General features: G+C 41.4%; 2 protein-coding genes across 3 annotated transcripts in view; one reads left to right on the top strand and one right to left on the bottom strand.

The window, feature by feature from the left end:
- Positions 1 to 3,041: 3,041 nt before the first annotated feature.
- On the bottom strand, positions 3,042 to 8,120 carry DPH3 (diphthamide biosynthesis 3). 2 transcript variants are annotated; one of them, XM_059920381.1, is made up of 3 exons: positions 7,894 to 8,119; positions 7,284 to 7,358; positions 3,042 to 5,538 (listed from the first exon to the last, which is right to left on the bottom strand). In XM_059920381.1, the coding sequence occupies exons 1-3, from the start codon at positions 7,999 to 8,001 to the stop codon at positions 5,473 to 5,475; spliced, it is 249 nt and encodes an 82-aa protein (XP_059776364.1). In that variant the 5' UTR covers positions 8,002 to 8,119; the 3' UTR covers positions 3,042 to 5,472. The 2 variants fall into 2 exon arrangements, with proteins under 2 accessions (XP_059776364.1, XP_059776365.1); XM_059920382.1 differs by lacking the exon at positions 7,284 to 7,358 and having other exon boundaries at positions 7,894 to 8,120.
- Positions 8,121 to 8,366: 246 nt separating this feature from the next.
- OXNAD1 (oxidoreductase NAD binding domain containing 1) overlaps positions 8,367 to 26,267 on the top strand; it is a 54,681-nt gene continuing 36,780 nt past the window's right edge. The window contains exons 1-4 of the mRNA XM_059921942.1: positions 8,367 to 8,722; positions 18,553 to 18,709; positions 20,524 to 20,641; positions 20,953 to 21,016. Of these exons, the coding sequence (XP_059777925.1) occupies positions 20,532 to 20,641; positions 20,953 to 21,016 (174 nt within the window). The 5' untranslated portion in view covers positions 8,367 to 8,722; positions 18,553 to 18,709; positions 20,524 to 20,531. The remainder of the gene's footprint in view (positions 8,723 to 18,552; positions 18,710 to 20,523; positions 20,642 to 20,952; positions 21,017 to 26,267) is intronic.

Raw genomic sequence — 26,267 nt, forward strand, 5'->3', positions numbered from 1 at the left:
TCTGCACCCTCGGTCTTGGCGTTAATCTTTGCCCAAACGTACAGGAAAGAGCTCAGTTCCCCTCTAAGAATGAAGTCTGGACCCAAATCTTTGCCTAGTGACTGGATCCTGCTTGCCTGTCTCAGTCCCAAGTGTTGACCCCCTGAAGCAGTGCCTGGGCTCTGTGCCACATACTGAGATGCCCCACCCCTTACTAGATATTCACCTCTATTTGGGAGTCACTTCATATGGAAGCCCTTGCCCCATCAAATACCCCTCGTTTGCCAGGACCAAGGTGGCTGCCTTCCTTGGATATCCCTCCCCCATTTTAAGCATTTTGTGAGCTAGGGGATAGTAGTTTTAACTGTGATTTCTTTTTTATGTGTCCTTTTTTTAAATATATAAATTATTTTCTTATTTATTTATTTGTTTATTTATTTTTGGCTGTGTTGGGTCTTCGTTGCTGCGTGTGGGCTTTCTCTAGTTGTGGTGAGCGGGGGCCACTCTTGGTTGTGGTGTGCGGGCTTCTCATTGCAGTGGCTTCTCTTGTTGCTGAGCACAGGCTCTAGGCACACGGGTTTCAGTAGTTGCGGCATGTGGGCCCAGTAGTTGTGGCTCCCGGGCTCTAGAGTGCAGGCTCAGTAGTTGTGGTGCACGGGCTTAGTTGATCCGCGGCACGTGGTATCTTCCTGGACCAGGGCTCGAACCTGTGTCCCCTGCATTGGCAGGCGGGCTCCTAACCACCGCGCCACCAGGGAAGTCCCTTTCATGTGTCCTTTGTTTTAAACTCTTAAGAAGGAATAATTTGTAAAATGGTTTCCCAATGTAGTATGTAATCATGAGCAATTTGCTTTGTAGGAAGCAGGGAATGGAGTTAAAGCAATCCTAATCACACATGCAGAAGCTGTCACTTCTGTAAGGTGTGTAATTAGCAGCCAGAGTGTGTTCTGGGAAAATGTGATTGTTTAAGCAGGGGGCGCAGCTAGGGGGCTACCCAGATTGGGGCTCTCCCACTGAGGTCATTAGCCCAGCTTGGGCTCTGCAGTCACTTGTTAAGGCTGATTGTATGTCTGGACACAAAGCAAGTGGCCGACTGAGCCCACAAGCCCATCTTGTGCAAACAAGGTGTGACCATTGAAAAAACTGGATCCTTCTTACTTTGTGATTACGAATTTTCTTTTCCAGCTGAGTCTAGTGGTTCTCAGCTTGGTCTGCACGTTAGAATCACAAGGGATACTGCACTAATCTTGACGTTCAAGCTGCACCTAGACCAAATAAATCAGCCTCTCTCGGGCAGCACGGTTTTTAAAAGCTCCTCAGGTGGTTCTAGTGCATTGCCGAGTTTGAACACCGGTGCTCAACGAGTGCTTCTCAAACGTTAGCTGCATCAGAACCACCTAGAGGGCTTGTCAAAACCCAAGCCCAGAGAGATTCAGTAAGTGTTGAGAAAGGGTGTCCAATACTTTGCACTTTTCGTGTTTATTCTAATAATACTGTCAATGCTCAAAACAATGAATTCCTTTCGGTATTAGAGTAGGTAACTTTTTGTTTTTGCACATATGACAGGCATTGTGCTAAATGTTTTAGTCATTAGCTAATGTAATCATTTTCACAAGGCTGCTTCATTCTCATCCTTCAGGTCTCAGAAAAGGTGCCAGGGGCTTCCCTGGTGGTGCAGTGGTTGAGAATCTGCCTGCCAATGCAGGGGACACGGGTTCGAACCCTGGTCTGGGAAGATCCCACATGCCGCGGAGCAACTGGGCCCGTGAGCCACAACTACTGAGCCTGCGCGTCTGGAGCCTGTGCTCCGCAACAAGAGAGGCCACGATGGTGAGAGGCCCGCGTACCGCAATGAAGAGTGGCCCCCGCTTGCCGCAACTAGAGAAAGCCCTCGCACAGAAAGGAAGACCCAACACAGCTAAAAATAATAAATAAATTAATTAATTAATTACTTAATTAATTTAACAACAAAGGTGCCAGACCTGAGAAGCCTTTCATCTCTTCTTTAGAAAGGCACCTGTTATCACATCACGTGGTTTGTTTCCTCCTGGGTCCTAAACACAGCCTGTTCTCTTATTTCCTCTCTTCTAGTTGCAAGGAAGCTCCGAGAAGGCAGCTCCTGTCTTCCTCACTTAGTGCCCACCGTGCGGCAAGCACTCCACAGACCCTTGCTGAATGAATGAATCCACAGAGCAACCCTGGGGAAAAGGTACTATTATGGTCTACATTTCACAGACCAGGACATAGAGATACTAAAATAAACCTGTCCAAGATCACAGTGGAGGAACTGAGATTCAAACTGTGCCCTAACTAGAGCTGGGCTCTCAAACCACTGTAAGAACTGTTCATCAGTCTTAAATATCAGCCTTCCTTCCCAGCAATAAACTGAATTACTTAGAGTCAACTATATCTGCCTTTCTGCCGCTTAATTCAAAGCTATTTTTTTCCAAATAACAATAAAAATCCAGAACTGAAACCCATGTGGTCAAACTGTAGAAACAGTGGCAATTTCTTTCCTACTTAAAAAATGTACTGTCCGTAACAGAAACCTTACAAAGTTCTAAAGCGGGTTAAAGATTTCTACCTCATATAAAAATCACATTGTAACTTTTTTTTTTAAAGATCAAGAATTTTTTTAAAAAATATTTTATTTATTTATTTATTTATGGATCAAGAATTTTTTTTTAAAGATCAAGAATTTTTTTTAAAAAAATATTTTATTTATTTATTTATTTATGGCTGTGTTGGGTCTTCATTTCCGTGTGAGGGCTTTCTCCAGTTGCGGCAAGTGGGGGCCACTCTTCATCGCAGTGCGCGGGCCTCTCACTATCGCGGCCTCTCTTGTTGCGGAGCACAGGCTCCAGACGCGCAGGCTCAGTAATTGTGGCTCACGGGCCCAGTCGCTCCACGGCATGTGGGATCTTCCCAGACCAGGGCTCGAACCCATGTCCCCTGCATTGGCAGGCAGATTCTCAACCACTGCGCCACCAGGGAAGCCCACATTATAACCTTTTAATACATAATGTTGGTATTTAGGGGAAGAAAAACTACATGAAAACAAATGGATGTAAATAATCTGGCTTTATTTAGCATGCCAATACAATTTATTCTGGTAATAAATTAATACGTAGTTATCAAAAATGTTGGGTGCTTTCCAATAAAAAGGTTTCTGACTGTGTACACTAAAGTATATGCAGAATCCTTTGACATTGAGTTACTGAAGAATGGAGTGTCTTTCTCTGTAATTCATCTTCAGACCGTGTTTAGTTTAAAAAGGTTTCAATTACCATTCCAGCTCCTGCAAACTATGAAGGCTGAAATTATAGTACTGAGTTTAGAAATACCCTGATCCAGTCTCCTAATTGTACGGATGAGGAATCCACTGGCCTTGCCAAAGATTACAAAGCTAGCAAGAGACAGAGCCTGGATTACAACTCAGTCCTCAGAGGGGCTCTGAAATGTCTGTGAAGCTAAACAAGGCATATACACCACACTGAACTCGAGTCATATTTGCAAGACCCTGGTTTTACTTTCTGTTTAACACAGGATTAAATCCTGATGTGTTCTTTTTGCGGTTAACAGATTTAGCAACTCAGGTGCTTTGGAAATGAAATCATTCCCGTTATCAGATTATCACCGATCGCCAGTGCCGTTGGCTTTTCTCCTGGGACGTTAGGACTTGGGCAACTTTTCTTCCTGCTCTTCTACGCTCACAGTAGAAGTGACATCAGGGATGTCTGTTCTTGTTTGAAATTCATCATCAGTTATCGGTATCTACAAAACCATCAGATCTGAGTAAGGGACAGTTCGTTTCTCTCTGTAGCTCATCCCCACTGGTCAGCACACACCCTGCTCTGTTCACCTGAGCCGTCACTCGTTCCAAAGCAACTGTGGATTACTTCTGGGGTGTCAGTGTCCCAAACAGCGATGAGATTTCTCAACACATCAATGTGCCGTATGCTTCACATAATGTACCAAGCAGTTCTGGCATACAGTTTTTGGTGATTTATGTCTCAGCCTAATGGCTTCACATAGCCATGCTGTTGGCAGGGGAACAAAGGCCACTGGCCTGTTTTAATTTAAATCCCCAATGAGTGTGCTGCACATTTATCAGTTAGTAATGAAATGCTCACACACTGGCAAGCTATTTTTCTCTCTAATTGCAGAAGCCATTCACAGAGCAACCCACCAGACATAGGTGAGTTTAACTTTATGTACACACAGCAGAGGTGTGTATATAAAGGGAATTTTGGAATTTCCGTGCAAGTGGTTCTATTTCTTGTTATTCTCAGGGCTGTAGCAAAGGAAGACCGATAGCCTATCTTTGTATGTTTCTTTTTCTCCAGGGCAAAAGTGAATGTCTGATGTGGCTGCAGCTTATAGAGGCTTATTAGATGTGCCCTCAGGGGCATATCTAATTGGAACAGGCATCTCGTTTTTAAGTTCCTCCTCAGCAAATACAAGAGTTGCTGTCGAAGCTTTACCTTTTAGGACTAGTAACCCGATTTGGTGGTAATGCTGAAAGCAGGTCCGCTAGCCATGAAGACTTGACATTAACCCCTACCTAGAGTGAAATTTCATTAGCCTTATCTAAAAACAAATACACACACAAGAACCCAGATACAGAAATGTTACTTGCTCTGTTCTCACAAAACCACTGGAGCAGTTAATTTACTAAAAGTAGGCATATTTTTCTCCTCTCCTTCTGCTACTAATTTCACTTTCTTTGGCTGTTTTTCTTTTTATCTCCTCCTGATTTTCAAGGAACATGCAGAATATTGATAAGGAAATTCCATATTCTTTGACCATTTCACTTTTTGACTTTTCTTCTTAACTCACTAATTTTTAACTCTGGAAAAATTGTGAGCTCAGTATATTTTCTCTCTAACACCATGACCAGAACCCAGTGTATGAAGTATAATGGAAATGACATGCTTAACAGAACACAGACATCTGACTCATGGCCAGCTCTTGAAAACTGGCCTGGCCAACTGAAGGTACAGTTCCAACCGACTAAAAGCAACTGATTTCCTTCAGTTTAGAACAGCAGAGCTGATGTCAAACTACAAAGAAAGGGCTGATTTTAATAATCTTAATAACCAACTAAAAAATAAAATCTTTTTTTAAATTAAAGAATCCTAATGACTTTGAGGTAGATGAAGCTGTTGTCAGATAATGAAGTAATTAGGTGTAAGATACAAAAATAACAAAACTGAGCAAAAGAAAGCACTGATTTGAAATTATCTTCTTTTAAGTTCGGATGGAAAATTAAGAGCCCATCCAATCCAAAGTTCTAGGCACAAAATCCGGGTATGTCATGTGGTGGACTTGCTTCTTCAACTGGAGATGAACTTGGCAGCTGATGGAAAGAATCCACACTCTATGGAACAGCAAACTACAAAATGACTGTCCCCATGAAGAAGCCAGTGACTTTGCATTTTTCCAATTCGGCTCATTCCCCAAAGTTCAGGCTTTGGAATCCTAAAGTCTTCTTCAGCATTTAACTAGCTCTTTGTTGGTGGAAGGGGCCGAGACTGTCTCTCCACACATAAACTGATCCTAAGACAGAACAAGAAATTATATTAATCACGGAGTGTCTGTGTCAAAGATGCATCAATGGTAAACCCATTTTGTTACAGGATCAATCCAGCTCTGTTAATCTAAGTTTTTCCTTTGCTCTATCACTTCATTCTTGTTCAATGAGTCAATGCCAGCACCAGAATCATAATCTTAAAAGGGTATCAGTTTTTAGTCCTGAATTCATATTTAATGCACCTTATCTTATAAACAAACATGTCCCTCGTCACTACAGAGCACCCATTTCTCAGAAATCACATTTATAAAACAGACGTCGCACCTTTTAAGTTTCTGTATTAATTACTATTTGCACTACTACTTCTCCACTTCAATATTTGGTCACTCACATACCTGCCCTCTTCAAAGTAATTACATTTTTCAACTAAAGGGATAGCTCTTTATGTTTCCCAACATAGATAACCTGCAAATTAGCTATTTTGTAAATGAAGTTCAATCTCTGATGATTTAGCCTGGCTTACGCCAGCCAGCCCAGGAAACCTCTGTCTCCCAGGTCACCCCTCATCTCCTGCAGTCTGATCCCCGTAAGGATCAGCCTGTATTCCGTCCCTATCGACCTCTGACTCCTGCCCAGCACCTGGAGCCCTCCCACTGTGTTCTTTGGAGTTTATGGTCCACCACCAACACGATGCTCCATATTCTTTAAAATGGCCCTGTGCCTTCTTGCTCTAACACAAGGTTCTCAAGGGGTAGCGGGGAGGAGGCGTTGCTTTTGTCTCTGGGGATATTTGATAATGTGTGGAGACATTCTGGGTTGACATACTGCGGGGTGCTACTGGCATCTAATGGGTAGAGGTCAGGGATGCTACTAAACAGCCTACAGTATGTGATCACCCGATTTAAAATTGCAATCTCTTCTCATACCAGCACTCCTGCTCACCCTTACCCTGTTTTCTTTTTGTTCCAGAACACATTTAAATGCAAGAATAAATCAGTAAACCTCTTAAGTGTAGTCTAAATTATAGCCTGCTTATGTCATGAGGCTAAGTGCCCTGTTCCCCCACCTTGCCTATACTCATTTTAGAGTTCATCCTTAAGAATGTTAAGCTCTGTTATATGACAATTATATCTCAAAAACAACAACAAAAACAAAAAACAAAACCCAGAAAAAAGAATGTTAAGCTTCTTACTTATGATGTTAAGATTCCATTCAAAGTACTGATCAAAAGTTGGGGTGGAGGTGGGCATTTATTTTGTTTTTTATTGTCAATATCCTTGGGTGAAAACAGCAGGACAACTAAAGACTAAAATGAAAATTGTAAAATTGCAACTATGACTTACATCTCAAACAAGATAATGCAGAGTTCAATGTATAAACCAGGTAAGAGATACTATACAAATGTTCCCTCAAAATAAGTCCAAGAGCTCTAAACAATTTTAATTACTTATTAAGTAAGGGAGGAATAAAGACTGTCAATTAAATAATCTTTATAATTATTTTCCTCTATTTAATAAGTAATCATAATATTCACTAGATACAGAACAGTTTTCTTTATTGCCTTCTCCAAAGCTAAAAGAGTTAATCAATTTGAGCTTTTAAAATTTTAATTTACTACACACCTGCTTATTAATGGTTTTTAAAATTTGTTTTAAAAAACATAGCATTTACCTAACACAAGATTAGAAAACATTCTACACCTACCTATCACAGGCAGACTACTCTAGGTCCCTGCAACCCTCCCCCCACCTTTTAAAATCTGACTCCTTACTTTGTCATAAATCACTTTTATAATGAGAGAGCAGCTAGGGCACGTTGCCACGTCTTCCCCATTCTCCAAATCTTCCTATAACAAAATCGAACACCGCATGGTCAGCACAGTCTTCTCTTGGCGATCTCCTTCTCCCAAACCCTCCCACCTCTGTGGGCAAGCTCCTTTGAGGCTGACCTCCCCACAAGGCACGTGAGGACCAAAAGCATCTTCCAAGAGAAATGCCAGCCCCACTCTTCCCTGGAAGCGTCACTTGGGATAAACATCCAGGAGGGTGAGTCAAGGTTCAGTCGCCTCAAAACCCCCGGGAACACAAAAACACATACCTTCCTCCAAAGGAGTATCCCAGGAAGTGGAAGCTTAAGTTGGGGAGGATGGCGCCACCCACACCCTCCCCTCCCCGCTCCGGCCCGACTAAAGGCCAGAACTAAGTGCCCGCCGACAGCGCAGAGTATCAACTTTGGGGGGATTCAGAAACGGATAAAAAAGGGCGTGGATAACTGTGAGCCGTGTGGATCGGCGGCAGGAACTCGGCAAAGAGAAAGCGCGCCTGCTCCGAGGAGTCGCCGGGCGGGGCTCCGAGGAGTCGCCGGGAGGGACCCCGAGTTACCTTGGTGATACAGAAGTTATCTCCACACGGGCAGGGATAGAAGTACGTCTCCGAGTCCTCGTCATATTGGAAGTCCTCGATCTCCACCTCGTCGTGAAACACCGCCATCGTTACTGGGGCCAGCAGAGGTCTGTCACCTCCACCGTCCGACCCAGGCCGGGGCCGGTCCAACTTCTAGGGCGCCGGCCCAGCCGGGCGTCGTAGCCGTGCACCGGCGCAGGAATGACCGCTTCCGGCTCAGAGACATTGACGCAACTCAGGGTTTCAGGCCAAATGGGTGACCGGGTAGCGGTCACCATGGAGATGGAGGAGCTAGGGGGAGGAGACACGGGCGGACGGCGGTGGCTGCTCCGCGAGGTCGCGCCCCGCCCCGCCCCGCCCATCGGACGGCAGCGACCAATAATATGTGGAGTTCGCTCGCGCGGCTGCTGCGTCACGTGGGGGAACACCGGAAGCTCTCCGGCGCCGGGGGCGGAGCTTGTCTCTACTCTGAGAGCTGAGTCCCAGTGGCGGCGGCGGCCTGGAGGTAGCTTGTTGAGGGGGTTGTTACCTGCCTCACGTCCGCGGGCCTTAGAGAGGCCTTAACTAGACCCCGCAGCGGGCGGCGGCCGGCCTAGGTAGCGTCGACCCTGCCCCTCGGCGACGCTGCGGAAAAGCGGGCGCGCTTTGTGAGTCTGAGGCGGCGGCGGGAACTGCTCAGCCTCCGGAACGTCCCTCCCTGCCTCCCCGGTGACTGACGAAAAGCTCCCTTGGAACAGTGATTTCACCGAGTGACCGTGAGCTCTGGGCGACGCGTAGCTTGTAGTTCTGGCTGCACTCGGCTATTCAGGTACATCCCCGCCTCTTCCTCACCCTAGATTGTCTTCAAATGCCCTAAATTGTGTTGTCGAAAGGACCAAGCAAGATCTGTTACGCAGGTTGAGTTCTAGTCCTGTGTTTGCCAAGCATGTATTGATTATATTATATGACTACGATCAGGTGTTTCGCTAAGTATAATTCTTCCATCAACCCTGGGTCTTTAGATGTTATTCCATATTATTAATCTTTAAACTGAGATACAGAGAGTCAGGTATCTTGACCAAAATCACACAACTAGGAAATGAAGAGCCTGTCTGTCCCCAAGCCTATGAACAAATTACTTAACTTGCGTGAACCACAGTTTCTTCTTTGTAAAAGAAATGGCATCAGCATGCAGAGTTACTACCATGAGGCCGTTGTATACCTTAATGGGAAATGCAAATAAAACGTGATTTCTCTCGAAAGCAGCACTAGTGCCTGTCTTGGTAAAACGGGGTTTCGTGGGAGTATTTCTCCATTACTAGGCATTTATTCAAATCTTGGTAGAGAAGGAATGCAGTGAGAAAACCACTATTTAGAAGCAGATCTGAGCTCAGAAGATGACCGTTGGGAACTAACTCTGGGGGCTGGACATTTACATTCTTTGGGCCTTATTTCCTCTTCTGACTAAAAGAGGGTTGGATTAGAGATGATTTACAAGATTCCTTTCAGATCCAACATTCTATTTTGCGTGGAAGTTATGAGTTTTACTTGGTTCAGCAATCACATATACGATATTCGGTTTATATTTATATAATACATATGCATAATATACACATGTACACATCCTTATGCTTATTTATGTACACGTGCTCCGACGTTTGCATGAAGTTATCAATTTTGTGCACGCTGAAGTTCCACCTGGTTTAGCCCTTTTAAAGCTTGAAAACCTGAAGGCAGAGGGGTCTTTGGGAGAAAATTTAGAAGTTATGTTAAAGGGATTTGTAGAAGATTATTTCAGAGGCTTCACCAACATTCTATTTTGCCTAATTGGAGATCTACCCAGGAGTTAGGAAACATTTGCTAAACTTGTTGAGGGTTAACTGGGATGGTTCTGCTCTGAGCAAAGGAGAAAGCCCACATAGCTCAGAGCCCACATAGCTCAGAGGCTGCTCCCTGAATCTTTGTAGACACGGATACTTCCCAGGTAGCCTCTTGGAGACAGGAGGACAGAGAGTCTCCAGTGTTTATTCTGTAGTCCCAGTGATCATTTTGAGGTTGGGAACTTTCTTTAGTTCTTCAGTGCTTCTGAGCATAAGTACCTACAAAATAAAGGTGAGCCATTTTTGAATGGACAGAAATGGGTGCAGTCATATTTGGTTCATGGAACTATAAATTGGTAGACCTTTTAGAAAACAGTTTGGATCTATCAAAAACAATTTGCTGGGGAATCTTAAAATCTGAGGTTTGTGATCCTAAAAGTTTCAGGAGTCGTTGGGTAATTTTTCTTTATAATTTCCTTGTAATTTTCCAACTTTTCTTTGAGTGTGTATTACCTCAAATGGAAAAAGAAAAATGAATGAACCACTTATTAATAGTAATTGACACTGTGTGCCAGGCCCTGTACCAAATGGTTTACATGCATCATGTCATTGAAACAGCCCAGTGAGGTATAGGTATCATTAATCCCATCTTCAACATTGGGAAACCTGAGCTTTAGGGGCTTAGGTTTAGGAACTAACCAAAAGGGGCAAAGCTGGTAAGTGACATTAAGCTATGGTGATCACTCAGACCTGTCTGACCCCAGAAACTAGGCTCTTAATTACCTTCAGTGCCATCTGTGATATGATGTGCCTGAAGCAGAGCTAGATTAAACAAACAGCCCTGACACTCTGTAGACTGCTGAGATTTTCTGCTAGAGCAGTGCTGGTTCCCTTGAGGCCTAGATCTGGGGGTCTCCTTGGCCTTCCATACCACTTTCAGTCTGCCGTCTGTTGCCATATCTCTTCTCTGGCCAGAGGTGGTTCCCCATATCGTTCTGCCAGTTTGAGTTCATCCTGTGCTGAGGAAAGTAAAACTGTAGCCAATCCTGTGAGGCATTATTTTACGCCACCCAGCATTTTTTAATAAAACATCACAGTGACTACTAAACTTTACATTTATTCCTAAAAGGGAATAGACATTTTATAACACAATGAGACATCTTTGGGCTCTGAGAGCGTGACAAAAGCAAGTTTACTAGTTGCTATACAGTCATTTGAGACCACAAATTTATGGTTTAAAAATAATTTTTTTTTAATTGTAACACTGCTGATTTGGAAAATAACAGTGACCAAAATTCTTAGCGTGAGATTGAATTTAGAACTAGATCATACTTATGTCATAGCAGCTGTTTTTTATGAGTGCTGTTGTAGATCAGGCTAAGGAGTTGTCTATTGGCAATATCAACCCACTGCCTCTCTAGATTGTTTGGCAGGGATAACGTATTTGGGTTGATTTTTAGTGACACTCCTGCTTGCCAGGTATTTCCCCGGACGTTTATTCCTTTCAGCAATCTAGTGAGGTAGTGTTGTCATTCCCATTTATAAATGGGAAGAGGTGAGTGGCCTAAGGTCAGAAAGCAGAAAGGAGTCAGATCTGAGCCCAGTTCCGCTGATTGTGAGTCGAGCACCCTGTTATAACTTGTATTCCACTTGGGTGCCCTCACCAATGCCGGGGTCCCCTGTGCTTGCTCGCTGGCTCCTAGGATTATAAATCAGCAGGTGCCATGCTAGCTCTGTGCGTTTATCTCAATGCATTCATGCTCGTTGAGGTATTCTTGGTTTTTCTTTCTCTCTCTGCTTGCTCACACCTCATCCAGTCTATCAGCAAGTGATAGGGCTCTAATTCCAAAATCTATTCCATGTTCATCTGCTTCTGTCTGAGTTTTATCCGATCTACGCTTAGCCTGGTGCCTTCTAACTGAACTTCCTGCTTCATCTCTTGCCCCTCTGCGATCTGTTCTTTACAGGGCAGCCTGAGTGATCCTTTAATGTAAATTAGATCACCTCCCTCCCCTGGTTTATTTAAACCCTTCAGTTGTTGCCCATCGCCTTTAGAAGAAAGTCCACACCCTTCCTGTGGCCTGCTGTGACCTGGCACGTGTCTCCCTGCTTGACCTCATCTCCTGTCACTGTCCTGGGCTCACTGCTCTCCAGTCACACTGGCTGTGCTTCCTCTACCGCACCAGGCTTGTTTCTGCCATGGGGCCTCGCTCCAGGGCTCTGCACTTAACGCCTGCTTGGCTGCCTCTTCCCCCTCATTCGGGTCTCAGCTCTGGTGCCTCTTGAGAGAGACCTTTCCTGATATTCCCCCACCTACCCCGTCACTCTTATTTCCTTTATCACACTCACTGTAATCTGTGTCTCCTTAATTATCTGTTTATTATTATCTGTTGTAGACATTGTGATAAAAACCTCACGATGGCAAAGGCCTTGTGTCTGGTTGTTTATTGTGTCTCCACGACCTAAAATAGTGCCTGGTGCCTCAGTAATTGTTAAAGAATTTGAATGTAGTTATTGAACAGAAACTAGTATCATTCATTTTAAATCTTAATCTGTTGCTTGCAGTTCATTGCTTAAATGGATATCTGTTTTATTTAGCATTTATGATACTTTTCTCTGTTTTAAAAATAAAATAACTTTTTGGTGAGATAAGGCCCATGAGGATACAAATATTGATGGAATATTCTTTCTTGTATGGTTTTGAAAATTACTTAATATGTTAATTTTATATAGTTAATTAATACATTGAATATATAAAACCATTGGACATAAATTTCAAAATATGAGTAGTTTTTTTTTCTTTTTTTTGTATTTCTTTGAATTTTTTGAATGTGACTTTGTTTTTTAAAAAAATTTTTATTGAAGTATAGTTGATTTGCAGTGTTGGTTAGTTTCAGGTGTATAGCACAGCGATTCAGTTATACATACATAAGTATATATGTTCTTCAGATTTTCCTCCCTTATAGGTTATTACAAAATATTGAGTATAGTTCCCTGTGCTATACAGTAGGTCATTGTTGGTTATCTATTTTATATATAGTAGTGTGTATATGTTAATCCCAAACATGTATTCCTCCCCTTCTTTCCCCTTTGGTAACCATAAGTTCATTTTCTATGTCTGTGTGTCTGTTTCTGTTTCATAGATAAGTTCATTTGTATCATATTTTGGATTCCACATATAAGTGATATCATGTGGTTATTTGTCTTTCTTTGTCTGACTTCACTTAGTGTGAAAATCTCTAGGTCCATCCATGTTGCTGCAAATGGCATTATTTCATTCTTTTTTATGGCTGAGTAATATTCCATTGTATATATATACCACATCTTTATCCATTCATCTGTCAATGGCCATTTAAGTTGCTTCCATGTCTTGGCTATTGTAAATAGTGCTGCAGTGAACATTGGGGTGCATGTATCTTTTCGAATTATGGTTTTCTCTGGGTATATGTCCAGGAGTTGGATTGTAGGATCATATGGTAGCTTTATTTTTAGTTTTTTAAGGAACGTCCATACTGTTCTACATAGAGGCTGCACCAGTTTACATTCCCACCAACAGGGTAGGAGGGTTCCTTTTTCTCCACACCCTTTCCAGCATTTATTATTTGTAGACTTTTTGATAATGGCCATTCTGACTAGTGTAAGGTGATACATCATTTTAGTTTTGATTTGCATTTCTCGAATAATTAGCAATGCTGAGCATCTTTTCATGTGTCTTTGGCCATCTGTATGTCTTTGGAGAAATGTCTATTTAGATCTTCTGTCCATTCTTTGATTGGGTTGTTTGATTTTTTGATATTGCGCTGTATGAGCCGTTTGTATATTTTGGAGATGAACCCCTTGTTGGTTGCATCGTTTGCAAATTTTTTATTCCATTCGGTAGGTTGTCTTTTCGTTTTGTTCATGGTTTCCTCTGCTGTGCAAAAGCTTTTAAGTTTAATTAGGTCCCATTTGTTTGTTTTAATTTCCGTTACTCTAGGACAGCGGCCCCAACCTTTTTGACACCAGGGACCGGTTTCGTGGACGACAATTTTTCCACAGACCGGGGTGGGGTGGGGGGGATGGTTTCAGGATGATTCAAGCGCATTACATTTATTGTGCACTTTATTTCTATTATTATCACATCGTAATATATAATGAAATAATTATACAACTCACGGTAATGCAGAATCAGTGGGAGCCCTGAGCTTGTTTTCCTGCAACTAGATGGTCCCATCTGGGGGTGATGGGAGGCAGGGGACACCTGAAGTGTGTGGCTTATGTCCACTCTACTCTGTGATCTAGTTTTGGTTGCTGTCCCTGCAGAAAACCCTGCTTCACGAGGATAGGATGTTGGAAAGGGAAGCAGGCTTTTCAGTGCTTTTATGGCGATCTCAGAATATCCCGCCTTGACTTTAATCCAGAATGTATGGAGATTTGAAGTTGACTCAAACGTACTTTTAAGGCCACCATCATTTGCGATCTCAAGCAGTTGATTCTCTTCTAGCACGGACGAAGTCGATTCACCTGGCTTACTCACAAATGGGTCACGGATCCATACCTTCCCAGTTCAGGGGTCTTTTGTGGTTGGGAAGTAATGCTCAGACTCTTTTGAAAGCTGAGATAGGTGATCATGCACTAGCTGGGAGAAAGAAGGCCCTGGCTCAGTCTCTTTCAAAATCTCTGCTAATGTTTGAAACATGTCAAAATTCCCAGTGTTCACTTGTTATCCCCATAATTCCAGTTTGGCTTTGAATGCAGCCACTTTACCTGCCAACTTGAACACAGTTGTCGTTCTCCTGTGAAGTGACAGATTGAGTTCGCTGAGCAGGTTGAATATGTCACACAAGTAAGCAAGTTTTGTGACCCATTCTGTGTCACTGAAATGTAGTGCCAGTGGTGACTGTTTTTCTAAAAGAAATCTCTGGAGCGGCTCTTGTAACTCAGAAACTGTGGCCAGTGATCTACCTTTAGAAAGCCATCTCACTTCTGTGTATAAGAGAAGACGTGTATGCTCTGTGTCCATCTCCTCACAGAGCTGCACAAACAGATGTGAGTTAAGGGCATGTACTTTAATGTGGTTGATAATTTTAATCACATCCTGCAAAACGTTAAGTTCAGCTGACATTTTTCGGCTAACCAGCCTTTCTCTACGGATGACACAGTGCGTAGACTCACATTCATAAGCGACCTCTTTGACCCAAGTAGTGAAACCAGAAAGCTGTCCAGTTGTGGAAGGTGCTCCGTCTGCGCATATACTGATACAAAATGACCAATTCAGGGCTTCCCTGGTGGCGCAGTGGTTAAGAATCCGCCTGCCAACGCAGGGGACACGGGTTCAAGCCCTAGTCCCGGAAGATCCCACATGCCCATGTACCACAACTACTGAGCCTGTGATCTAGAGCCTGCGAGCCACAACTACTGAGCCCGTGTGCCACAACTACTGAAGCCTGTGCGCCTAGAGCCCGTTCTCCACAGCAAGAGAAGCCACCACAATGAGAAGCCCATGCACTGCAATGAAGAGTAGCCCCCACTCACCACAACTAGAGAAAGCCCGCGCACAGCAATGAAGACCCAATGCAGCCAAAAGTAAATAAATTAATTAATTTTAAAAAAATGACCAATTCAGTTTTCCTGATTTGTCCTGATAAGTCCAAAGAGTTGAATAGTTCTGCAGCTGTGGTGTTGGTTGGCAACAAAAGTGCGCATAACTTATCCTCATACACATCCTTCTGAAAAATATATTGCACAAAAAACAAGCGTTGTTGCCTTATTGTCAACATCAGTAGACTCGTCAAGGTGGATTGCATACCACGGTGACTCATTAATCCTCTTGAACAATTGTCTCTCAGTATCCTCTGCTGCTATTTCATCAGTTCATCTAGTTACGGTGCTAGCTGCAAGAGGAACACATGCCACCTTTTGAACTGCAGCCTCTCCTAAAAGTTCACGACAAATGTCCTTAGCAGGCAGGATCAGCTCTTCACCAATAGTAAAGGGCTTCTTAGCTTTAGCAATGTGGTTGGGCACTAAGAATGATGCTCTCAGTGCAGACACATTTGATGAAGTGGTGGCCTTCAATAATTGCTTCTGTTCTTCGTGTTCATGTTTTTTTCTTTTGAAAAACTCCAGAGGCTTGTCTTTTAATGCAGGGTGCTTGGTCTCCATGTGGCGAAGCAGTTGAAGGTTTCATGGCTTTGTTGGATAGCCGGTTGCCACATATTATACAAAGCAGGCTTGGAGAATGTGAATAACCTGTTGCAATGAACCCGTAATTATGTAAGACTCTTGGTATTTTCTTTTAAATCCAGCTTTCTTTCTGTTGGCAGTCTTAGAGTCTTCTGCTGTCTCATCATTGGGTCTTTCCCCATTTTCAAAGAAGCTCTCCAGCGATGTTTGTTTTTTATGCATTTTGGCTAGGGTTAGCTTGTGGGCTTACCAAAACTCTGACTGAGACAAGTGCGCAGTGCAGGAAAGAGGCACAATGAAAGTGGTAAATAAAATAATGGGTGGGCCACGCATGGACTAAATAAGTGTCGGATTCTGACTCAAAGCCTGCCACTAGATGCAGCTGTACAATTGAAGTACAGCAACTCACTTGCCACTATAAAGCCTGCCACCAGATGCAGCTTAATTGTCACTTGTCACTCACTGATAGGGTTTTGATATGAGTCTGCAAGCAGTTGATTTATTATGGTCTCTGTGCAGTCAAACCTCTCTGCTAATGATCTGTATTTGCAGCCACTCCCCAGTGCTAGCATCACCACCTCAGCTTCACCTCAGATCATCAGGCATTAGATTCTCATAAGGAGCATGCAGCTTAGATCCCTTGCGTGCATAGTTCACAGTAGGGTTTGTGCTCCTATGAGAATCTAATGCTGCTGCTGATCTGCCAGGAGGCGGAGCTCAGGTGGTAATGTGAGCGATGGGGAGCGGCTGTAAATACGGATGAAGCTTCGCTCAGTTGCCCGCTGCTCACCTCCTGCTGTGCGACCCGGTTCCCCCTTGCTGTGTGACCCGGGGTTGGGGACCCGTGCTCTAGGAGACAGATCCAAAAAGATATAGCTGCAATTTATGTCAAAGAGTGTCCTGCTTATGTTTTCCTTTAGGAGTTTTATGGTACCTGGTCTTACATTTAGGTCTTTAATCCATTTTGAATTTATTTTTGTGCATGGTGTTAGAGAACGTTCTAATTTCATTCTTTTACATGTAGCTGTCCAGTTTTCCCAGCACCACTTACTGAAGAGACTGTCTTTTCTCCATTGTATATTCCTGCCTCCTTTGTCATAGGTTAATTGAGCATAGGTGTGTGGGTTTATTTCTGGGCTTTCTATCCTGTTCCATTGATCTACATGTCTGTTTTTGTGCCAGTACCATACTGTTTTGATGACCATAGCTTTGTAGTATAGTCTGAAGTCAGGGAGCCTGATTCCTCCAGCTCCGTTTTTCTTTCTCAAGATTGCTTTGGCTACTCAGGGTCTTTTGTATTTCCATACAGATTTTAAAATTTTTTGTTCTAGTTCTGTGCAAAATGCCATTGGTAATTTGATAAGGATTGCATTGAATCTGTAGATAGCCTTGGGTAATATAGTCATTTTGACAATATTGATTTTTCCAGTCCAAGAACATGATGTATCTTTCCATCTGTTTGTGTCATCTTTGATTTCTTTCATCAGCATCTTACAGTTTTTGGAGTACAGGTCTTTTATCTCCTTAGGTAGTTTTATTGCTAGGTTTTTTTTTTTTTTTTTGATGTGATGTTAAATGGGATTGTTTCCTTAGTTTTTTTTTTTTTTTTTGATGTGATGTTAAATGGGATTGTTTCCTTAATTTCTCTTTCTGATCTTTTGTTGCTAGTGTATAGAAATGCAACGAATTTCTGTGTATAATTTTGTATCCTGCGACTTTACCAAATTCATTGATGAGCTCTAGTAGTTTTTTGGTAGCATCTTCAGGATTTTATATGTATAGTGTCATAATTATCTGTTGCTTTCAGTTCACTGTTTAAATGGATATATGTTTTATTTAGCATTTATGATACTTTTCTCTGTTTTAGAAATAAAATAACTTCGGTGAGGTAAGGCCCATGAGGATACAAACATTGATGGAATATTCTTTTTTGTATGGCTTTGAAAATTACTTAATATATGTTAATTTTCCATAGTTAATTAATACTTCAATGAATATGTAAAACCATTGGACATATTTCAAAATATGGGTAGGTTTTTTTTCTTTAAATACCTATTGCTTTGGAAGGCACATTGAACACAATTTGATGAAATACCCTTTATTTACCAGTAGGTGGTGCTCTTGGTCATGGTTACTATTGTTACAAAACAAGATTTTAGAATTTTAAAGAGAACAGCTTTTAAAAATTAACATTTCTTTGTTTTCCAGTTCAGTTGAGCAGTAGACCGTTCAAACAGCATAATCACTAAAATATGTGTCTTAGATGAGGACAACTTATTGTAGTTGTCCAAACACATTTGTAGTTGTCCAAAACATTGAGCAGAACAGGGTGTCCGTGTGTACCTACATATCAGTTAAATTTTATCAGGGAAGTTGACCCCAAGTGACATGTAACTATATCATTCCAGCCATTGAGCTGGTTGTTCACGGGGTGGATACCCTGAGCAGCAGGAGTTAGAGACAGGCCAAGGAAGATGAAAGAGAGAAGCAGCAAGACAATCAGACAAGAAAAGTGGAAACAGGAGGAGGAATGAATGGAAAGGGGGTCTTTGAGAGTCGGCTTGCTCTGCGGTGATGCTTGCTGATTGCAATGAGCCTTTCCTTTTGCCACTAAGAGACAGTGCTTTTTAATTTTCCCAAACATCGTTCTTATATGTTGTCTCTGCCATTGCAGGAACTTTGTGAGAATTTCAGTATATGGAAACACTGTCTGTGTTCCAACCGCTGTATATTCCAAAGGTCTCAGTGTAAATGCAGGACCAGAATACTGCACGTCAGTCAGTCAGCCAGCCATACTCTTAATGACTCCTGAACTCTCATGGACTTCTAAAGTAAGTTTTGCCTTCTTTCTTTCAATGATTTATGTGCCATTTTTGGTTTAGTACATTCAGAGGAGAAAAACTACGTGTAGTAGTCTTCCATGAGGTGAAAGAGGCCTTATACTTATTTCATTTACTAGAGAGGAAAATAGTGAGTAGCATGTTTATCCACAGTGATGCTGCGTGGCAAGAAGCAGATCTTTTACTTGTCTAAAGACTAGTTATGAAACAGTGGCTTTTTGATATGATTTGGTTATAACTGAATAAATTACATGTAACTGACATCACTTTTCAATTTATTTACTTTTATTTATTTCTTGTCTCTGTCTTTTAAATGTAGGCTCCCTAAGGTCTTTGTTTTGTTCATGTTTGTATCCCCAGGATCTGCCATGTGATGGGCTTTAATAAATATTTGTCAAATGAAGGACTAAATCAATGAATGTGGAGTAGGAATGCAGCACACCTCACTTGAATATTTTTCTAACACTGTATTTGTTACAATTAATTTATGTAGTACCTTCCAAAGAGCTCAGGAAATAGAGTGTTCACATACATTTTAATTTATTTTCAAGCCAACTAAGATAGTAAAGGACAGATATATATGGCAATATAACGTGTTAAAAGTGGCCATCTTAGGCAAAGAAATATTTAAAAATTGGCAGAGGAAAACAGAGTGATAGGAAGCAAAAAAAATGTATCATTTGACTTCCAATCAGTGCTTTCCCTGATAGGCCAGTAGTTTTTAGAATTTGAAATGTTGGAGAATCTTTCTGGCTTTTTTTTAACTTGTTATTGAAGTGTAACATATAAACAGGAGTACATAAATCCTAAGAGAACTGCTTCATTGAATTTTTAAGACTTGATTTTTTTTTTTAGAGCAGTTTTGGGTTCACAGCAAAACTGAGGGCTAGTAGAGGGATTCCCCATACACTCCCTGCCCCTCATACGTGCACAGCCTCCCCCATCATCCACATCCCCCACCAGAGTGGGACAGTTGTTATAAGTGATGAACCTGCACTGATACATCATAATCACCCCAAGTCTAACACCACGGCTCACCCTTGGTTGTATGTTCTGTGGATTTGGACATATGTTTAATGACATTTGTCATTATGGTACCATGCAGAGTATTTTTACTGCCCCAAAATTCCTCTGTGATTTGATGAATTTTTTTCAAAATGAAAATACCCATGCAATCAGCATTCATATTAAGAAACGACATTGTCATTGGCACCTCACCAGGAGTAATTACTAACTTGATTTCTAACTGCGTAGATTCTTTTTTTCTGTTTTTGTACTCTGTATGACTGACTTCTTTGAGTTTGGCTTCTTTCATTCTTTTCATTTACTGTGATATTTGTGATACTCACCTATGTTACTGCATGTAGTTGGAGTTTGTTTATTCTCATTGCCGTGAACCTCAGAAAATTTGTCTGCCCCTTTCACTTTATCTAACAAGATATATTAAAGACTTATGTGGTGCTCTGGGCAGAATATAATTATTAGGCAGTTATAAAATCTACTGTCCTCTTCTGTAATAGCAGAAGATTAGTCCCATGAGTTTGGTCAGAGATTTTGGAAACTAATAGAGAACACGAATATTTGACAACACCAATAATTACATACATATGTACTGTGGAGATCAGTTGAATCAGTTGTATGTAGTAGGAGAAATTTTGTCAGGGTGAAGTTAATTGCTTTGCTGTTATATCAGCTCATAATATCAGCAACAAAAATCCAAACTCTTCTTCACTGGCCCCTAAGATAGTCTGATATTTCCCTACTTTTCCTTAAAATATTTTAACTTTCAGTTTGTTGTTTCCCAGGAAGCACCATGGCTGTCATGATTCCTGCGTTGCTGCGAGGCTTTGTGGGGGCCATCTGCGCTCAGGCTGCTTTGAGGAGACTGACACCCAGCACTTTGCGCCACCTTACTCTAAGCAGGTGAGTTGTCACCTTCAGTGTCATTTGAGGTTGATTTTCAAAAAGACCCGACCTGCTGATGATCATGGGAGGCATATCGTAACGTCTTGCTTACATGTGCATGCTATCAGTGGATCGTTAAGCTTTAGTTAGATGTGCAGATTTTCATGGGCCACTTTCTGGGATCCATGATGTTATATTGTATTGTGGATAGTCATGCTGTTGCTTTCCAGCTACAGGTATGACAGGTATTGGATAGTCACGATAATTACTAGTGTAATTAATTTTCAGGAGGATAATACTTAATAACCTAATTTTACTTTCTATTTAAGCGTAATGAAATCCAAAAGGAAAACTGATCACTTGGAGAGAACTGCAGATGTCTTTCGCCGGGAGGTTTGTATCTTGGGCCAGGGCAGGTTCTCCTCGCTGGCAGTTTGCACGCAGTTAGGACTGGCTTACTGAGAGGGCATTACATGAGCTTGATCCCTGTGAAGACAGTCAAGGCAAGTTTGTTATTTTTCTCTTCAGAACTTTTCTGAACAGAGCATATGACAACTGATTTGAAAAGATAACAGCAAAATACTCAAATTGTTCCCCTTAAACTTGGAATGGATGGATTTTTTTTAAAAAATAAATTTATTTATTTATTTATTTATTTTTGGCTGTGTTGGGTCTTTGTTGCAGCATGTGGGCTTTCTCTAGTTGTGGTGAGCGGGGGCTACACTTCGTTGCGGTGCACGGGCTTCTCATTGCGGTGGCTTCTCTTGTTGCGGAGCACAGGCTCTAGGCACGTGGGCTTCAGTAGTTGTGGCACGTAGGCTCAGTAGTTGTGGCTCATGGGCTTTAGAGTGTGGGCTCAGTAGTTGCGGCGCACAGGCTTAGTTGCTCTGTGGCATGTGGGATCTTCCTGTACCAGGGATTGAACCCGTGTCCCTGAATTGGCAGGCAGATTCTTAACCACTGCACCACCAGGGAAGTCCTGATAGATTTGTTTTTGATGAAGGGAGTGTAGCAGCAATGGAGGGAACTATCCTCACAGGCATAAGGTTTAAGGTTCTATTTTAGCATTAGAACTTCTTTTAGAGCCTACATTTTATGAGCAGCTTGCTATTTCTTTCTTTTTTTTTTTTTGACACCATGTCTCAGAGTCCTTGTTCTTATCCCTACTTTAGAACAACTTCCTATTTCATCAAAAGGGAGAAAGCACTAACATCTGAGAAAGGAAGGTGGACGAGCTCTTGTTACCCTTCCCACGTGCAGATATTTTCCTCCATATTCAGACCATAGAAGGGCTAATCCACCAACCCGAAGGGGTGTCAAGGGCTGGGAAATAAAGGATCCTCACCCTTGAGCTCCGTGAGTAACCCCATTTTCTTTTAAAACCATCAGTTGGATATTTGATTTTGCTTTTGAATGATTCTTCACGTATTTGGAAATACTTAGCTTAGTTTTGTAAGTGTATTTAAACTAACAGTTAAAAAACTATTTCATATAAGGAAGGATTATACACTTCTACAAACATGGTCAGAAATTGCATTGTCGCAGTAGTTTAATTTTTAGTGTTAATAATAGAATATACTTTAATGTAAAAGAGTATTATTTAGGCCCCACCCTCAAGCTTATTCTACTTTCAGAAAATTGCTTTGGGACCAAGAGTGGTGTGTTTGTGGATTCAGCTTTAAGCCAATGTGTTTTTGAGGAGTTTATGTAAAGTAGTTCAGCATAATAGATTTATGACTGTGTGAGAAAATATGCTTTTCCCGCTGATGATAAATCTGAAAACGCTTTTTTTTGGTTTTTTCAACACGCAAAAGTGCTGACTCTGTAAAAGTGAGATTTGTTAGAATTTTTTTTTAAAGTGAAACCTTGCCAGCTTTGAAGAAAAAGCAGTTTATTTAACAGGTTTGGACTATACTCTCTTCTGTTGTATTTTGAGACAGGTAGAATTATGAGTCGAGTTTGGCAAACTTTTCATAAGGAGCCAGATAGTGAGTATTTTAGGCTTCCAGGGCCACCCTGTCTCAGTTACAACTACAAAACTCTGCCTTTGTAGTGTGAAGATAGCCCTGGACAACATGTAAACAGATTGTTGTGGCTGCGTTCCAATAAGATGGCATTCACCAGAACACTCAGATTTGGCCTGTGGGTCGATTGTAATTTGCCAATTCCTGAATTCAAATTTTACAGGACAGAATTTCTGAGACTTCTGAGAGGTTATTTTGAGCCAAGTTTAAGAAAACTGCACAGAAAGTTAATGTAAACTCCAGTAGTGTGATTGAACAGTTGAGAGTTGTAATGCCTGGAAGTCAGAGATTACAGGGTAATTCCAGCCGTGGTATCAGCTAGGCGGGAGATTTTCCAGTTGCAGCTCCCCTCCTTCTCTGTTTCTCATTTCTGCTCCTCCACCACCCAGAATGAGAGTGGGGTGCTGCGGGGGAGCTGAATAAGCCAGGTGGTGTCTGGAACCACGACCTTAGTGGTGTAAGGTCATCAGGGGCTCACCTGCGTCCCTCCGGAGTGCAGCTCCTAGCCATGGAACAGGCGCTCAGCTTGGACTTGTGGAAACGACCGGCACCTGTGGTCAGGCCGGACCACCTTCTCCTCTCTTGTCTGCAGACCCTGCCTTCCCTTTGTACGGCTAGCATACTGCACAGAACTCCCCACACGTCATTTGCCCTTCAGTTCCAGCCTGTGAGGCAGCCTAAGGATAGCTTGGCATCCCCATGTTACAGCAGAGGCAGCAGAGCCTGGGGCCAGAGGGAAGCTCCAGGTCTCTGATTCCTAGGCCAGAGGACCCTGCTGCTTCCTGGACTGGGTCCACAATGGAGCACTCACCAGCCCGGAAGTGTCCTTTCCTTACTAGGCCTGGGGTTCCCTCTGGAGAATTTACTGAATGACCATATTATGATATTAATACCTCTTACTTGGGGCTGTAACTGTAAGCTGTCTGAGGGAAACTGAGCTCTGAACTGAATGACATTTGACTGTGATGCTGTGGCTAGGACTTACAAAACTATGTTGAATAAAAGTGGCAAGAGAGGACATCCTTGTCTTGTTCCTGATCTTAGAGGAAATGCTTTTAGTTTTTCACTGTTGAGTATGTTTGCTGTGGGTTTGTCGTATATGGCCTTTATTATGTTGAGGTAGATTCCCTCTATGCCCACTTTCTGGAGAGTATTTTATCATAAATGGATGTTGAATTTTATCAAAAGCTTTTTCTGCATCTAATGAGATGATCATATGGTTTTTATTCTTCAGTTTGTTAATGTGGTGTATCACACTGTTTGCTGTGCCGATATTGAAAGATCCTTGCATCCCTGGGATAAATCCCACTTGGTCATGGTGTATGATCCTTTTAATATATTGTTGGATTTGGTTTGCTAGTATTTTGTTGAGGATTTCTGCATCTCTGTTCATCAGTGATATTGACCTGTAATTTTCTTTTTTTGTGGTATCTTTGTCTGGTTTTGGTAGCAGAGTGATGGTGGCTTCATAGAATGAGTTTGGAAGTGTTTCTTCCTCTGCAGTTTTTTGGAATAGTTTCAGAAGGATAGGTGTTAATGCTTCCCTATCTTAATTTAATTTAATTTAATTTAATTTTTTTTATTGGCATATAATTGCTTTACAGTGTTGTGTTAGTTTCTGCTGTACAGTGAAGTGAATCAGATATATGTATACATATATCCCCTCCCTCTTGGACCTCTTCTCTAAATGTTTGATAGAATTCACCTGTGAAGCCATCTGGTCCTGGACTTTTGTGTTCTGGAGTTTTTAAATCATAGATTCAATTTCAGTACTTGTAATTGATCTGTTCATATTTTCTATTTCTTTCTGGTTCAGTCTTGGGAGATTGTACCTTTTTAAGAATTTGTCCATTTCTTCTAGGTTGTCCGTTTTATTGGCATGTAGTTGCTTGTAGTAGTCTCTTGTGATCCTTTGTATTTCTGTGGTGTCTGTTGTAAATTCTCCTTTTTCGTTTCAAATTTTATTGATTTGGGCCCTCTCCCTTTTTTTCTTGATGTGTCTTGCTAAACGTTCATCAATTTTGTTTATCTTTTCAAAGAAGCAGCTTTTAATTTCATTGATCTTTTCTGTTTTCTTCATCTCTATTTCATTTATTTCTGCTCTGCTCTTTATGATTTCTTTCCTTCTTGGGGTTTTGTTCTTCTTTCTCTAGTTGCTTTAGGTGTAAGGTTAGGTTGTTTGAGACTTTTCTTGTTTCCTGAGGGAAGCTTGTATTGCTATAAACTTCCCTTTTAGAATGGCTTTTGCTGTGTCCCACAGGTTTTGGATCATCGTGTTTTTGTTTTCATTTGTGTTTAGGTATTTTTTGATTTCCTCTTTGATTTCTTTGGTGATCTATTGGTTGTTTAGTAGCATATTGTTTAGCCTCCACATGTTTGTGTTTTTTGCAGTTTTTTCTTGTTGATTTCTAATCTCATAGCATTGTGGTTGGAAAAGATACTTGATATGATTTCAGTTTTCTTAAATTTACTGAGGCTTGCCTTGTGGCCCAGCATGTGATCTGTCCTGGAGAATGTTCCATTGCACTTGAAAAGAATGTGTATTCTGCTGCTTTCAGATGGCATGCTCTGTAAATATCAGTTAAGTCCGTCTGGTCTAATGTGTCATTTAAGGCCTGTGTTCCCTTATTGATTTTCTGTCTGGTTGATCTGTCCATTGATGTAAGTGGGGTGTTAAAGTCCCCCACTATTATTATGTGACTGTCAATTTCTTTTATGTCTGTTAACATTTGCCTTATATATTGAGGTGCTCATGTGTTGGGTGCATATATATTTACAGTTGTTATATCTTCTTCTTGGATTGATCCCTTGATCATTATGTAGTGTATTTCTTTGTCTCTTGTAACAGTCTTTATTTAAAAGTCTATTTTGTCTGATATGAGTATTGCTACTCCAGCTGTCTTTTGATTTCCATTCGCATGGAATACCTTTCTCCATCCCCTCACTTTCAGTCTGTATGTGTCTCTAGATCTGAAGTGGGTCTCTTGTAGACAGCATATATATGGGCCTTGTTTCTGTATCCATTCAGCCAGTCTGTGTCTTTGGTTGGAGCATTTAATGTGTTTACATTTAAGGTAATTATCCATATGTATGTTCTTATTGCCATTTTATTAATTTTGGATTTGTTTTTTTAGGTCTTTTTTCTTCCTTTCCTCTTTTGTTCTCTTCTCGTGTGATTGATTACCTTTTGTGTTGTTCTTGGATTCCTTTTTCTTTTTCGTGTGGATATCTATTACAGATTTTTCATTTGTGGTTACCATGAGGTTTTGATATAGCAGTCTATATATATACATGATTGTTTTCAATTGCTGGTCTCTTAATTTCAAGTGCATTTCAAATATCCTGCTCTTGTACTCTCCTCCTCTCATGATTACTGGTTTTAATACCATATTTGTGTGTGGATGATTTTCTACTTTTACTATATGTTTGCCTTTACTGGTGAGCTTTCCCCTTTCATAATTTTCTTGTTTCTAGTTGTGGCCTTTTCTTTTCCACTTGGAGAAATTCCTGCAGTATTTGTTATAAAGCTGGTTTGGTGGTGCTGAATTCTTTTAGCTTTTACTTGTTTGTAAACTTTTGATTTCTCCATCAGATCTGATGAGAGCCTTGCTGGGTAGCGT

Source organism: Balaenoptera ricei, chromosome 4 (assembly GCF_028023285.1).
Source record: "Balaenoptera ricei isolate mBalRic1 chromosome 4, mBalRic1.hap2, whole genome shotgun sequence".
NCBI classification, from domain to species: Eukaryota; Metazoa; Chordata; class Mammalia; order Artiodactyla; family Balaenopteridae; genus Balaenoptera; species Balaenoptera ricei.